Source organism: Schistocerca cancellata, chromosome 6, assembly GCF_023864275.1.
Source record: "Schistocerca cancellata isolate TAMUIC-IGC-003103 chromosome 6, iqSchCanc2.1, whole genome shotgun sequence".
NCBI lineage: Eukaryota > Metazoa > Arthropoda > Insecta > Orthoptera > Acrididae > Schistocerca > Schistocerca cancellata.
The window spans coordinates 476608917-476624913 of NC_064631.1; the positions used below are offsets into that span (position 1 = coordinate 476608917).

The 15997-nt window shown below is 41.0% G+C and overlaps 1 protein-coding gene across 1 annotated transcript in view; it reads right to left on the reverse strand.

Annotated features, from left to right (window-relative positions):
- The window catches only part of LOC126190886 (uncharacterized), a 170850-nt gene that overhangs the window by 21957 nt on the left and 132896 nt on the right, over window positions 1-15997 (reverse strand). The window contains exon 10 of the mRNA XM_049931496.1: window positions 9263-9354. Coding sequence (XP_049787453.1) covers window positions 9263-9354 — 92 coding nt within the window. The remainder of the gene's footprint in view (window positions 1-9262; window positions 9355-15997) is intronic.

Sequence of the window (15997 nt, forward strand, 5' to 3'; positions counted from 1 at the left end):
AGATGACGTCAGCCAATAGCCCACCGAAAAGGACTGCACCACAACAGGAGCACCTTCTAGCTGATGAGAATATAAGCACTGCTCCTGCCTTGGCTGAACAGTATTAGCACAGTACTAGGAGAGCACTATGATAGCAATGATGTGTGACCCATATTAATTGCTTACAAGGTCCATGTATACAGCAAAGGACTTTTGATTGTTTGCATGTAGCCCATCGCTTGTGATACCACTGTACATTCAAAGTTAAGTATTGTCAATCTTCTTATTTGTAATAAGAACTATTAATGTCATTTGCTTGAATTGTTGTATAGCATTCCGAGACTGCAGTATCCTTTAGGCACCCTAATCCAAATGGGCAGGACCCCACATTTAGCAACGAGTATCTGCTGAACCCAGTGCCTGACGGCCATGGAATTTTCGTTTATATTGTGCTGGTGCCTTAATTCTCTCTTTGTCTTTACTTTGCAGGGGGCTTATTTGCTTTAACAGTTTCTTGTTGTTTTTGCTAATCAGTGTTTTCAGGTGGGCATTGCAGAAAATTTCTTTGCTTGCTTGCCTTGTCTGTTTGTTGCATTTGTGACTTCCAACATGCCCGTACCACCTGTCTCACCCCTGTTCAGATATCGCAGCCATAAGCATAGATGCCACACAGCTAATGCAGTTGTTTGAGTTCCACAACAGATCTCCACTTTACACAACACGGTGCAGCAGCTACTGGCCAACATTGCACGCCCAATGGAAAAAGCACCACCTACAGCAACAACTACTGCTATACTGCCTTTTTGACAGTTTAGTGAACAAGACGAGGAATGGCTTGATTGGTTGTCTCAGTTTGAAGCCCATGTCATCGCCCACAGTGTACCAAGTACTGTAAAACTTCCCTATCCATTATCTACAGTAGGAAATGACAAGTTCAGATTAATTCGAAAATGCCACTCCGAGTGAACTTGCATATGACAATGTTATCGACTCACTAACTAACTATTATGACCAACATGTGAATGTGATAGCAGCTAGGTATCAATTCTTTCATTGCAAAAAATGGTCAGACCAAACTTATCATGAGTGGGTAACAGATTTGCAGGATATTACAAGTAAATGCAAATTCAAATGTGCTTGCAGTGTTTTATATTCAGATGTCACGTTGTGTGATGCGATCATGTACAGTGTATGTGTTGTCACACTCAGAGAACAGATTTTGCAACAGTCTGATCCATCATTTCAGCAGGAAGTACTAATACTAGATCAGTATGATTCCGGTGCCTTATCGGTTCATACACTTGAACAGTCAGCTATTTGTCAGTTTGAGTCCCTCAGTTGCGATCGGCCCATTTGATGGCGGTAGCTGCTCACCACACTGAGTACACAACCTTCCACACCATGTAAGCAGTTTGCTACACAGGTGGCTACACAGGCAAACAGAATAAAGTCTTGCCCCGGGTGTTATTCACGGCACAAACACCAAGACTGCCCCTCCTGACAAGCTCAGTGTTACGCTTGTGGTAGGAAAGGACATGTACAATCCATATGTTTGCAACGGAACAAACATAAGAATTTGACTCACTCACAAAAATCTAGTCACAAGGCCCATGTCATTAATGCAGTATATTCCAAGTCTGCAACTGGCATTCGGACAACTAGCAAGTGTGCAGTTTCTTCAGTGATACGCCAGACAAACAAACATTTTTTTCATTTACTTTTTTGTGGGAAACATTTGAAATTTCAGTTGGACATGGGTGCCTCTGTCACATTGCTCAATCATCACACATATGAACTGTTAGGCTGAACTGTTAGGCTCCCCATGCCCGTCTAAAACTCGACTGTTGGCTCATAATGGACAAGACATTTCCATTCTCGCAACATGTACTTTGCTTGCCATGTATTGCTCGCATACACAAACAGTGACTTTTACAGTGCTACAGTCACATGAGTGTGAGAACATATTTCATCTTGATTCTTTTCATTTGTTTGGTTTTAATATTCAGGACAATAAGTTGTCAGTGTCTGCATTCAATGCAAAACACAGTGTAGCTAGCTTGCTAAAAGAATTCCCGGTACTCTTTTCTGAAGGTTCAGACAAGGCTAACAATTTTGTTGCACATATTACTCTGGAAGACATTGCTCAGTCAAAATTTTGCCGTGCCAGAACTGTTCCCATTACATTATGGGACAAAGCCGCTGCTGAACATAAAGAATTGCAAGATAGCAGAGTTATTGCACCCATCTCAGCTAGTCAATGGGCAAGTAACTGGTTTTGCTCCCCAAACCTTCAGGTTGCATTCACCTCTGTTCTTACTTTAAATCTATGGCCAACCGACAAACTGTGATTGATACTTATCCATTGCCATGCCCCGAGGATCTCATGGACAAATCAGATGCTGGATGCTACTTTTCAAAAATTGATTTGCGGGTGTGTATCTTCAAATACCACTTGATGAAGAATCTCGAAAAGTGTGTGTAGTAAATACTCAGTTAGGTTTGCTTAAATATTTGTGTTTGCCTTTTGGCAGTGCTTTCACACCTGCCATTTTCCAATGGTATTTGGAACAGCTGACTGCACAAGTGCCAAACTGTTTGGACAACATTGTCATAGCAGGTCATACACCTGAAGAACATATTGCAAATTTACGTGCTTTATTTTGTGTGTTGTTTGATGCAGGACTAAAGTGCAGACTGGACAAATGTGATCTTTTTAAACCTGAATTTCAGTATCTTGGTCAAGTCATAAACAGTCAAGGTATACATTCTCTGCAGTTGTATTTGTTGGCCATATGAGACTTGCCAGTTACTCGCAATGTCACAGCATTGCACTTAGTTTTAGGGAAAATGAACTATTATATTTGGTTCATACCAAATGCTGCACAATTGCAGCTCCATTGCATCACTTGCATTGCAAGAAAGTCCCCTTTGTTTGGACAGATGAGTGCCAAGTAGCTTTTCAAAAACTTAAAGATGCATTAATCAGTGATTGATGCTTAGTTCACTTTGATCATGACAACCCAGTTATATTGCAAGTTGGCACTTCCTCTTATGGAATCAGTGTAGTGCTTTCACACAGAATAGTTGATAAAGACAGGCCTATTGCTTTCACATCAAAACTGTTGTCCAAAGTCCAGTGTAACTATTCACAAATTGAGAAAGAGTCATTGGCTATTGTGTATGGTGTCACCAAATTTCACCACTATTTGTATGGCAGAAAATTCTACTTAGTAATGGATCACAAGCCTTTGCAGTCCTTGTTTCATCTGACAAAACCGGTTCCTTGTACAAACTGCCCAAAAATTGCAAAGATGGGCTTTGTTGTTGTCTCAATACCAGTACAAGATTGTGTATTGACCAACGGCTCAACATGGTAATGCGGATACACTTTCACATCTTCCAATTGGCCATGACACAGATTTTGACGCTTCTGCTGCATCTTGTTGTCACATCAATGCTCAGGATGCTGATTTGCCAGTCTTTTCCGCTGAACTACGGGAAAATTGCACAGGCCAAGGAAGCTGATTCCGATTTGAGCATTTTACTAAATTACATTTGCACATCTTGGCCTCACTCACTGAATAGCTTAAAGAACTCTGTTCTGCACCAATATTTTGCCCATTGACATAGCCTTGCTGTACAGCTGTACAGAAAGGTGTAATTCTTGTTCAAAATGACAGTGGACAGTCACGTGTGTTGATCCCTAAAGCTTTGCAAAAAGAAGTGTTGCAGTTACTTCACCAAGGACGCCAAGGGATTGTTCATACAAAATAGCTAGTGCGTCAACACAGTACTTGGCAAGGTATCGATGCCCAAATAGAACAGATGATGTCACAGTGTCATGCATGTGCAGGAAATCAGTCCACTCCACCACAAAAATTCTCCACTTGGCCTAAGTCACAATCACCATGGCAACGTGTGCACATAGACTTCGCAGAACCTTTTTGGAACACCCATTGGTTGATTGTGGTTGACTCATATAGCAACTTTCCTTTTGCTGTGCCACTGAACTCGATTATAGCATCACATAGCACAATTCAGGTGCTGTCATCAATTTTTTGCCTCGAAGGTTTACCTGAAGTCATAGTGGCAGACAGCAAACCTCCGTTCACATCAAATGAATTTGAAACATTCTTTGAACGTTATGGCATACGACATCTAACTAGCGCACCGCTCCATACACAGTTAAACAGGAGAAACAGAACATATTGTCAGAACCTTCAATCAGCAGATGGCCCAACTTTGCTCTGCACACACCAGGAATCAATCATTGCGGCTGCTTCTCACCTCATATCATTCACATCCACAAGAGCCGGCGGAACTGCTTCACTGCCGCCGCCATCAGACACTGCTCCACCTGCTCCACCCTCTTCAGCATCTGGCACCAAAGGAAGGCTGCAAGTATTGCTTTGCGCCACATGTTTTTTTTCTTCCCCCCCTGCAGACGATGGGTGTGAGGCAGGATCATCCATCGACTTGGCACTTGCAAGTATCTTATTTCAGGTCCAGAGGGTTTGCAGCACTGCCATCAAAATCAACTTCACCTCTGTCAAGTACACGATGATCTTTCAGTCTCTCTTCCTCCAGATTCACAAGTCCAGAGAGCAGCATTGCCACAACAGCTGCCAGAAGGTATCCTCACAACACTGCGGGATGACCCTGGGAGATGGACCCTTCTTCTCCTCCACCTCCTCTCATCCTACCAATGGGCCTGGATCCACCCACACCACGTCAATTGCTGCCTTCTTCATTTGGTTCAAGGCAGCAGGAGGTTGAAGTGTACCCTTCTGGTCATTTTCTGGGGGATGTTTCTGCCAGAGCGCAGGCCAGATGGCGGGGTACAACCAGAAGTTTGAAATCTCCTGCAGCCACAGTTTCCAGCCCGACGTTGCATCCACACTCCTGTCTCCCACACTGTGGTTGCACTCCCTACATGATGACAGTCCATTGCTTTGGGTGTGAGGAAAGTTCTGGCATATCGACAAGCGCTGGCACGAAGACGGAGATTGCAGGAGCAGAGGAGGTGGTGAGACGACATCAGCCAATAGCCCAATGACGAGGACCGCACCATGACAGAAATGCCCTCTAGCTGAAGAGAATATAAGCACTGCTCCAGCCAACCTTGGCCGGACAGTATTAGCACAGTACTAGCACTATGATAGCAATGATGTGTGATCTATATCACTTGCTTACAAGGACCTTGTATACAGCAAAGGACATTGATCGTTTGCATGTTACCCATTGCTTGTGACACCATTATAAATTCGAAGCTAAGTATTATCAGTCTTCTTATTTGTAATAAAAACTATTAATGTGATTTGCTTGAATTGTTGTATAGCAATCTGAGAACACAGCATCCTTTAGGGACCCTGTTCGAGATGAGTGGGCAGGACCCCACATTCCAAAATATAAAAACATGTCCAGTCATGTCAGAGGTATGCCCACTACATGGTAATAACATTCCAAAGGTATTATGAATTTTCTTGACAGTTGAATTTCTATTAATTTATATTATTATTTTATAAATGAATCCAGAAATAAACATAATAAAAAGTACTACATTGTGTAATTAATAATAGAAATTTTAAGCATGCCAAATATTTTATAATTTCCTATGTTCCTAAATAAAATTTCAACTGTACATTCAGGGCTAGTACACATCGATTGTAACAAAGAAAATAAAGTAATTTCTTTTTGCAGATTTTAGTTTGAAATACAACACATTGTGTGCAAAATCATGTGTACATTTTTTTTTAGAAAAACAGTTGAGATAATATTAACCTATTCAAAATTCAAAAACATTTTTGGTACTGACTACTTCTGTTGAGGAAAAGTAATGCTAGAGGAAGTTGTCCCTCCACAACATGTATGGCTTGACTACACAGCACGGAATCTCTTGAGCACTTCCATGAATATATGAACAGTATGCACCCAAATATCCAGTTTACCACTAAGATAGAGAAAGAGGGAAGACTGCCATTTTAGATGTTTTTGTTATACAAAAGTTGGATGGATGTCTCGGGCACTCAGTGTACTCCAAAAACTTGACACACACTGATTTGTATCTTAATGTCCAGAGTTTTCACCATCCATGCCAGCAGAGAGCAGCTTTAAATACATTGGTACACAGGGCAAAATCTGCTCCTGACAAGGACCACACAGGTTCTGAAATTAATCATCTGAAGTGTGTGTTATGATAGAATGCCTATAGGTCTGTGATATGAAGTCAGCATTTTCCATGAAAAGGAAGCATGAAAATGTTGAACATTCATGTGGTGAGCCACGAACTGGATTCTTTCCTTTCTGCAGCACTACAACCAATAACATAGGCAGAGCCCTGGGAAGACAAAGTATAAGATCTATTTTCTGACTTCCTAAGAAGCTAAAGGAAAACTTGAGATTTTATCCTGAATTGACATGGCAAGAAATCTGAGAATGTTTTATAGAAATCATTATAATTTCTGAAGAATTGTATGCCTTCTTCAAGAGAAAGAGCTTCACAAATTGAGCAACTCAGTAATGCATTGGCCCACCTGTCCCCCTTATGCAAGCAGTTATTTGGCTTGTCAATGATTGATAGAGCTGTTAGATGTCCCCCTGAGTGATATCATGCCAAATTCTGTACAACTGGCTTGTTAAATTATCAGAATCCTGATTTGGCTGGAGGGGCCTGTCCATAATGCTCTAAATGTTCTCAATTTGGGAGAGATCCAATGACCTTGCTGACCAAGGTAGGGTTCAGCAAGGATGAAGACGAGCAGTAGAAACTCTCACAGTTTGCAGGCAGGCATTATCTTGGTAAAATGTAAGCCCAGTATGGCTTGCTATGAAGGGTAACAAAACAGGGTGTAGAATAAGTCGACCTACCCCTGTGGTGTAAGGGACCTGCAGATGACAACCATGCTATGAAAAGAAATTGCTCCCCACTCCTGGTTGTCAGGCCGTACGGCGGTTGACAGTCAGGCTGGTATCCTACCACTGCTCTCTGCCGATCATCAGGGCATATTTCAAAGTGAGGCTCATCACTGAAGACCATTCTACTCCAGTCAATGAGATTCCAGGCTGGACACATACACTCTGACAGCCAGGAGTGGAAGTCTGGAATGCTATTTCTTTTCATAGCAGGACCCCTTTGGTACAACAATCTGTGGCGTCCTTACAGCACAGCAGTACAGTGATGACATTCTACATCCCTTCATGGCAAGCTGTCCTGGGCTTATAAATCAGCAAGATAATGCTCGCCTGCACAAGGCAAGAGTTTCTACTGCTTGTCTTTATGCTTGCCAAACCACTCCTTGGTGAGCAAGGTCACCGGATCTTTCCCCAACTGAGAAAGTTGGGAGCATAATGGGAGGGCCCTCCAACCAGCTTGGGATTTTGATGATCTAACACACCAATTTGTCATAATTTGGCATGATATCCCTCAGGGGGACATCCAACAACTCTAACAATCAATTCCAATCTGAATAATTGTTTGTATAAGGGCCAGAGGTGGACCAACATATTATTGACTTGCTCAGTTTGTGAAGCTCTTCTCTTGAATAAATCATCAATTTCTCTGAAATTGAAATAATTTGTTTGTCTGTAAATGATAATCACATCTACTTACTGATTTCCATCCCATTCAGATAATTGCTTCATTTCTTTTTTAATGCCCCTTATACATTCTGTCTTTCTTGTTGTTCTGTGTGAGTTACCTACAAGTTCAAATTTCTTGCAGTTCCCTTTCTTATTAGTGGCACTACCATAACTGTGTGTCCACACATCACTTGTATATTTTACATTAAAATGCATTCCTGCCTCATATTCTATGAGACATTCAGTTGTTGAAAAAACATTTACTGAGACTCAGTTTCAAAAAATGAAAAGATAAAGAATAATGACTTCAGCAGACCCCAATTTTGGGAACTGATGATGAATATACAGTTGTTCTAGCATTTCAATGCAATCTTACCATTTGAGCAAATTAGCAGACTACCATAAAGGCTCCAATGTTGGTAACCACCAGAGGACTGTAGCATTTACTGATATTTGTAAATGAATGATTTCTGACCAATCTAGAAATGTAAAGAGACTATGCAACTTTTTGAAATGATATTGGTACAGCACTGTTTTTAGAAATGTGGTTTTTTTCAAGGTTCTAGTCTGTGTGACACATAGAAAATAAAGTAAATAATTGCAACATTATGTTTCAAAGAAGTATATGTAGTAAGTTTAACTGCATTAAAGGAAAATTTAATAGAGAAAACTAATAAATTGTGAGACAGAATTCCTGGCCATTACTTACCCTCTAGGGGTGATTGTGTAGTACTAATGAAACACACACATAAAAAAGTGACAAACTATCCAGCTTTCGGAACTAGTAGTTCTTTTCTTGAGGATGAGAGAGGGATAAATTGGAGAAAGTTAAAAGGAGGAGTGGATCACTCAGATCCCAGGGTGAGAGGAACCTACCTGAGAGTAGACAAACGTGAAGTGGGAGGCCAAAAATGGTACATCGGTAAGGACATGGGAGGAAACGGTGCTAATGAAATAAGTCCAGGAGAATGTCAAGGATGAAAAGATGAAAAACTTCCTATCTTTGAGGATCAGGAATACTAGTATCAAGTGGAAGAATCCAAACATTAGTCATGTACCTTGAGCCATGCTTTGTAGTATGCCAAGCAACTGGATACAAGGTGCCCCCCAAAGTGGACAGCTCTTCTATGCCCATTCATGTGTTCAGCCAGTTTAGTGGTGCTCATGCCTATATAAAACGTTGTGTAGTGAACTGATGAAGGCTGTGGGCAAAAGCTTTCTGTAAGTGTCTTTTAATCATGCCTGCCTGCAACTTAAAATGTTTTCTTTGCAGTAAGTGGGAGTCTATCTTTTCCTACATTGTTGATATACAGCATTCAGGTTTAGAAAGAGAAACCAAATTGGTTTACAGCTCATGGGGATTACATGGTGAGGATTTCCAGGGGGCAATAGAAGATAACTCCAGTAGCTCTAGACCTATCATGAAGAAGAATGGAAGATTTGAAAGTGAAGTAAATATGCCATTTAGCATCTGCTCTTGGTGGTGGTTTGGATCAGAAGAGAGAGATGTTTTTTCGTCACAGCTGTGAGAGCCCTCAGTCTCACAAGTCAGGTGATCTTGTGATGTGATATGACTGGCAAGGCAGCTTTGCTGACAATGATTCGATCTATTCTGGCATGAACCGGTCAATTGTCACATCAGCTGAAAGGAGATGGACAAAATAGGTAGCCTCTTTGTAAAATTTAAATAATAAAAATTACTTACATTTGGCAACTGGGGGCACCTTCTACACTCCTCCACTCTCTCTCAAAGAGTTCACCACAGGTGAACTTGACAGTCTCAATGTGGCCACAAACCTAAGGGGTAAGAATATTTGATTTTCATTTAACAATGCAGTATTTTAAGTTCATCTAACTACTCAAATCTTGGAATGTTAATATAATTGTTATGTCATGATGCATGACTACAGTTGTTGACACAGGACAGTGATGGCTGTGGCATTACAAAGGTGGCTAAAGCTGGTTACAGAGACAGTTTTGAGGAGTACAAGTGACTGAAACATTTGTATGACAGTGCTGAGGATATAATGTAAAAATAATCAATGACAACTGGTAAACGAGACACTTCTAACTGTACTGACATGCATCTTATAAACAAATAATAAATCATTTACAATGAACACCTGAAGGGTGATTCATTTGATCCAAATTTACATAATTGCAAAATCAAGGTAATTCAGTCTGGTTTAACTGAATAGACAGATTGTAAAAATAGCCCATGACAGTGATTGAAAGTCACAAAAGTAAGCAAGTCATAAGACCAATACAAAATAATAGTTTTAACTAAATTAATAATAGTTTTAATTTTAAAAAAATACCAAAGTAAGATCACAAAATTATAGTTTGTGACAGTAGAAAAATAAAAGTTATCATTAACTTTTGCACTGGAACTTGGTTGAGACATATGGTAAACAGGATTGGCTGTATGTCTTCTACTACATAAATTGCACATGAAACACCAGTATATAGTCACAGTTTTCTACCTATATCTATCTCCACCAGATGCAATAGACTCTGAGGCTCTTACAGATCATGTGGAAAAACTATCATGATCATTTCTTCTACTGGAAGACTTCAATGCCCGTCATGTCTTGCAGGGCTTGACCTCTATTTGCCCTCGGAGTTGGGTTTAGGAACACTTCATGACGTCTCACAAGCTGTGCATCTTCAACACAGGTACTCACACTCATTTCTTCACTGCTACTGGGTCATTCTCAGTCATTGATCTCTCTTTCTGCTCTCCAAACCTTGCAGATTCTCTTCAATGGGAGCTCGCTGACGTTTTTCATTCCAGTGACCACTTCCCACTCCATGTTCACCTGCTGAATGGGCACTACCTGGAGTAACATCACTAACATGGTTGGGCAGCAGGAATAACTGGACACTGATCAGCCAGCTGGCTGTGTTTGAACAACGCAACAGCATCCATGGAAGGGTAGACCACATCATGCAAGTGATGCATCATGCCACTGACTTACTCATCCAAACGTTCTCAGATCATCTTAAGAGGCAACCTGTACCTTGGTAGACAGATAAGTGCCGTTCAGCCATCTGGGACAGATGTACAGCTCTTCAATGATTTAAATGCTGCCCTAAAGCAGTTAACCTCATAGCCTCTCAAGTTCCAAGGGCCAAGGCTTGACGTGTAATAAGGAGAGCAAAAAAGGTCATGGCAAGCATTCCTGGACTCCACCAGCCATTCCACTTGTTCTACAAAAGTATGGTAAGCCATCAGAAGGATTTATGGTAAACACATTCATTTACCAATAATAGCAGCAGTGATGAAACAGGGATGGCTCCAAACAGCTCCCAGAGACATCACTCAGACACTGGCAGAGAATTTTGCACAAACCACTGCCAATACCAGAGAGGATCCAGTGCTTCATCACTACCATACACCTGTTGTGAGGAGAAAATTGGACTTTAGATCCAATGATTTCGAGGCTTACAACCACCCTCTCTCCATGTGGGAGCTGGAATCAGCTTTGTCTGAGACTCATGATACTGCATCCAGTCATGGCCAAATCCTGTACTGTATTGATATAAGTAAGGCGTATGATTCTACTTGGAGACACTGTATTCTTGCACAGTTGCATCAATGGGGCTTCACATTTTTTATGGTTTTTCCTGTCTCACCAGCTTTTTATGACATGAGTTAGTGACTCACTGTCAGATCGATTTGAACAGAAGAATGGTGTCCATCAGAGCAGTGTTTTAAGTGTTACCCTCTTTGTCATTACCATAAACAGTATCAGTCTATGGTAAGGAATTCCGAATAGTGCTCATTTTTTGTGGACAGTTTTGCTGTTTACTGTTCCTCCACCACAGTTCCAACAGTGAGCTGCCAGTTGCAACTTACAGTGCAGCAGTTAGAGGAGTGGGCTGCAAAGATAGGTTTTCAATTTTCTGTGGAAAACTGTGATTGTGTTCATTTCAATCATTCTTGTCATATTTTTAATTTACCTTCCTTGCATATGGGGGACACCATCCTAGATTCTAGAGACTGGGCCTCATTTTTGATGCCATATTGTCGTGGTTGCCACACCTGAGGTACCTGAAAGCCAGAACCCTGAAGGCAGTGAATATCTTAAAGTGCCTTGCCACAGTTCTTGGGGAGCAGACAGTGTGCTTGTCATCCAGTTTTATAGGGCTTTCACGCATTCATGACTGGACTATGGGTGCAAGGTGTATGGGTCAACGAGGCCCTCTTATTTGTGGATCATTGACACTGTCCACCGTGGAGGATTCGGCTGGCCATGGGTGCTTATCGGACGAGTCCCATATCCAGCCTCTGTGCTGAGGCTGAAGAACCACCACTTACCGTCTGCTGCCAGTTCCTCATGGTGCATGAGGCGTGTAAGTTCTCTGCAGCTTTGACTTCACCTGCAGACCACACTGTTACTTGTCCCCCTCTGGAGAGTCTTTTTTCCAACCACCCACGCCAATGCCATTTTAGATCTTCTACTGGAATCACTTGGTAGGGAACCATTTCGACCCCAAATCCAGGGTTTTAACCATCTGCTGCCTTGGTTACTAGATTTTAAGTGATACAGAAGAGATAGCACTCCTGCTTCTGTTTTTAATGCGATACTTTCTGACTTTTATCTGAGACCCATAACTATGTCGCTGTTTTTGTAGATGGGTCGAAACAGGGATTCTGTTGGTTGCTTTGTTGTTTCCACAGATTGTGTCCTCATGGTCTGACTGCCTCAACCCTTTACTGTCTTTGATGTAGAATTGTATGCAATCTTGCGGGCACTGGAGTAGATGGGACTTTCTTTTTTGTCTGTTCCATTTCTGTGAGTGCCCTCCACTCTCTGAAACATTTTACTCAGCAGATAAAGTAGTCCAGACTAACCAGGATAGCCTCCAACTACATTGGCTGGGGAAGGAGGCGTCTTCCAATGTGTGGCACTTGTGGTGTACAGATCACTGTGTGCCACATTTTATTAGACTGCATTTTATTTTCTGACCAGCAGACCATGGTTGATTTGCCAATGGATCTGCTGCCTATTTTAGGTAATGATCAAATGACTGTGGTTTGAGTTTTAAAGTTTTGTGAATTATCCAATGTTTTCACCAAAATTTTAGGGAGTTGGTTTTAATATGTTCAAGAGGTGACTGGCTTGCCCAAATTTTACTTAAGTGGCCAGGCAGTGACATTTTCCTGTGCCTTTCTTTTAGTTCCTTTGTTGTTTTACTTGTGTTTTAGTCTCTTGTAAGGCATCTTTTAAACTTGTATTAATGTGCATGGTCACATTCATTACTTTTTATATGAATAAGGGCACTGATAACCTTGCCCAGAACACACAGTGCTGCACAGTGGTCAAACAGCATTAGCAATGTGGCTGATTTTGTTTAACAAAGTCCAGATGTCCATAACAGAAAGGCTACTGTCCATAGCAATAATTCAGTGGGGAATAAGTTCTGTGAAAGCAATAGTGACATCAAACTAAGATGTTTTAAAAAAACTATAAGGCACAGACTCAGCTTTACAATAAAGGCACATATGCAAAATACCAACTGACGTGAAAACACCACAGAATCATCAACATGGCTAAACAATAGATTGACATAGAAAATATTAACTCTATCTCCCATCTAAGATTTATGATAAAATTCATACTCAATCCCTAGATCATAAATTGTATGGAGGGGAGGAACATAAATAATAGGGATGTGAACTCATCAATTGCTATGTAACAGTTTTAATGTGCATTGGCATTTGCGCTGAACAGTTCTTTCTGAATTTTGCTAGAAGTCATTTCTTTTCTTTAATCAAGTTTACAAATTCACCTAGAATGAGGTACAATACTTCCCATCTGGCTCATGAAGATGTTCAATTTCAATTTCTACTTTTACAAGTGACATAACTGAGGTAGAATTTATGTAAACTGTTCTTTCAGGCTCTCCATTTTCTTGGTAAGCTGTTACCTTATCAGTATTTACTTCAGCACTTTGACAAGTATGGTAACCTGGGGAATTTTAATGTCTCTGACACAGGAATTATCTGTGCTGACTGGCAGAAACATACCCTCTTCTGTCGTTCTCATTCAAAATAAAGTGCACTTCAATGCATCTGTTTACTGTCTGAAGTTTCATTTCTAGTTAATAGCTCCACTAAGACTATGTCTCCCCTTAAAAAACTTTTTTGCACTTCTATTGAAACAATCTTCCTGGTACCATCTGATATTTTCTTGTTTTGTTGAACTTCAACACTGTGCTATGTGACTAAGTGGGTTGTTGGATCATGGTCATTCATACTGGACCTCTCAAATCCTTTTATTAGGAACACTACCAAAATGGTGGACATTTCCCTCAATTGGAACTCTTGCATTCAGAAGTTAACTACACTTTGAAAATGGTACAGGAAATCATTGCCTAAAATGATATCAGAATCATTGTCATGCTTCCAAACCACTTTGAATATGAATTTGTACTTACTTCTGTCTATTTGCAGTTCCACAGTCTGTAAACCTATTGGGTAAATTACCTTTTTCCCCGCTCCACTCAGTCTACAATGTAGCATTTTAATTCTTGACTGCAAGCAAATTTAATGAACAAAATGCTTACTTTCGTGCCTATATCAGTGATCAAGGTAGACTGTATACTACTGAATTTACCTTGTAAAGTTATGTTTGCCATCTGAGCAAATTCTAACTCTCTTACTGGATTCACTTTGCACAAGGGGAGTGAGGGGCTGTGGCAGAACCACTACCATACATGTTCCCTGTATTTACATTCCTTTGTGTATCCTGGTAACCTACTTCGTTACCCAAGTGATGCTGTGGAGACTGACACTTGCTCCCTCATGTCCAATCTTTCTACAATAAGCACATGCCAGTGCCAAACACTCATGAGCCTTGCATCCTGCTCATTTGCAGACTCCTGGTGTAGAAATGTGAGTCATACAAACTCCCTTAGTGCGCTCAGGAAAATACATTTTATGTCAAGATCTATGTGTGGGTCAATCCTGTGAACAAATGCATCTACACAATGAGTTTCTGCTTCATTGAGTATTATCTCCTTTCTTTTGTTACTCTCCCCTAGTATGTATGTACAACATGACACAGCCCTTATTCTGTCAACAAAGTGCTTTAAATCATCTCTGCAATTTTGGCATATGGTGGAAAGTTGGTCCCTATAATAACTAACACTTTGCTTATCTCCATATCTATCCACTAGCCCTTTTGCAAGGATGTCCAATATTCTGGTATTTCTGATTCCTTGCAAGGAATTTAAATTAGTGCATGCCTCTCCTTGAAACTTAAGGTTGGGAAGTCCTACCAATACTTCATAACTCCATGCAGACGGTTCCCCATAACTGTTATATTTCATATGAAAGTGTGGACATTTTTGCCTGTTTTACTCACAAAGGTGGGAACTAGTGAACCCATTGCAACATCAATTAAAGGCTGGGATAAAACTGGCTTTGAGAAACCTGAAAATGGGGAACTGAGGCTTTGTGGTATCACATTTACTAACCTTCATTAAGGTACCTTTGCTGGTCTTCATTCTCCACCCAGAGTTGCTCAAGCTTTGCTTGCATGTTAGGGTCCACCTCCAGCTGTTCCTGTGACCTGGTTGTGGCCATCACTTTAAACTACACACATCAAAACAAACAAAAAGTCTTCATCATCTGCTCTCAACAACACCTCAAGCAGCATCAGACTCTGGTGGCATCTTCTCCCAAAAACAAAGCTCGTAACTTAAATTTGTTGACTAACAAATGATGTGGCAGCATCAGGTCCCAACACAACAGCAGAGCATGCTGAGTCACAGCACCCACAATGTGGCCTTGTGCACAGCTGTAGTAGTGGTGGTAGCTCCAGGTAGACTGGGACAGACAACCTGGACAGAATTTGCTAAGTGCTCATGTGTTGTGTCACAGTTTTCAGATGCTTGTGGCTTTGTAATTTGTATAAGGCACCTTAAAGCTGACATCATGGTGAATTTGGCATCCTGAATCTGACATCAGTTTGTACAGCCTCTTGGAGGCGTAATCAGGATCAGAAAGCAGTGTGGTCTTGTAATTAATATACAGTACTCTGGTTTAGAGAAAGAAACCATATCGGGGGGGGGGGGGGGGGGGGGTGTTACATGGTGAGGATTGCCAGGGAGACAATAGAAGATAATTTCAGTAGTCCCAGACCCATCTCAAAGGAGAATGGAAGATTCAAAGGTGAAGCAACTAAACCATTTAGCTTCTGCTCTAGGCATCAGCTCGAAACAGAAGAAAGAGATGTTTTTTGGTTATGGCCCTGAGAGCCCTCAGTCTCACAAGTCAGGTGATCTTGCTACATGATATGATTTGCAAGGTAGCTTTGTTGATGACAATTAGACCAATCCAGACATGAACTGCTCAATTCTTATCAGCTGAAAGGTGATGGATAATATTGGTGAGCTCTTTGTAAAATTTAAATAATAAAAATTACTTGTA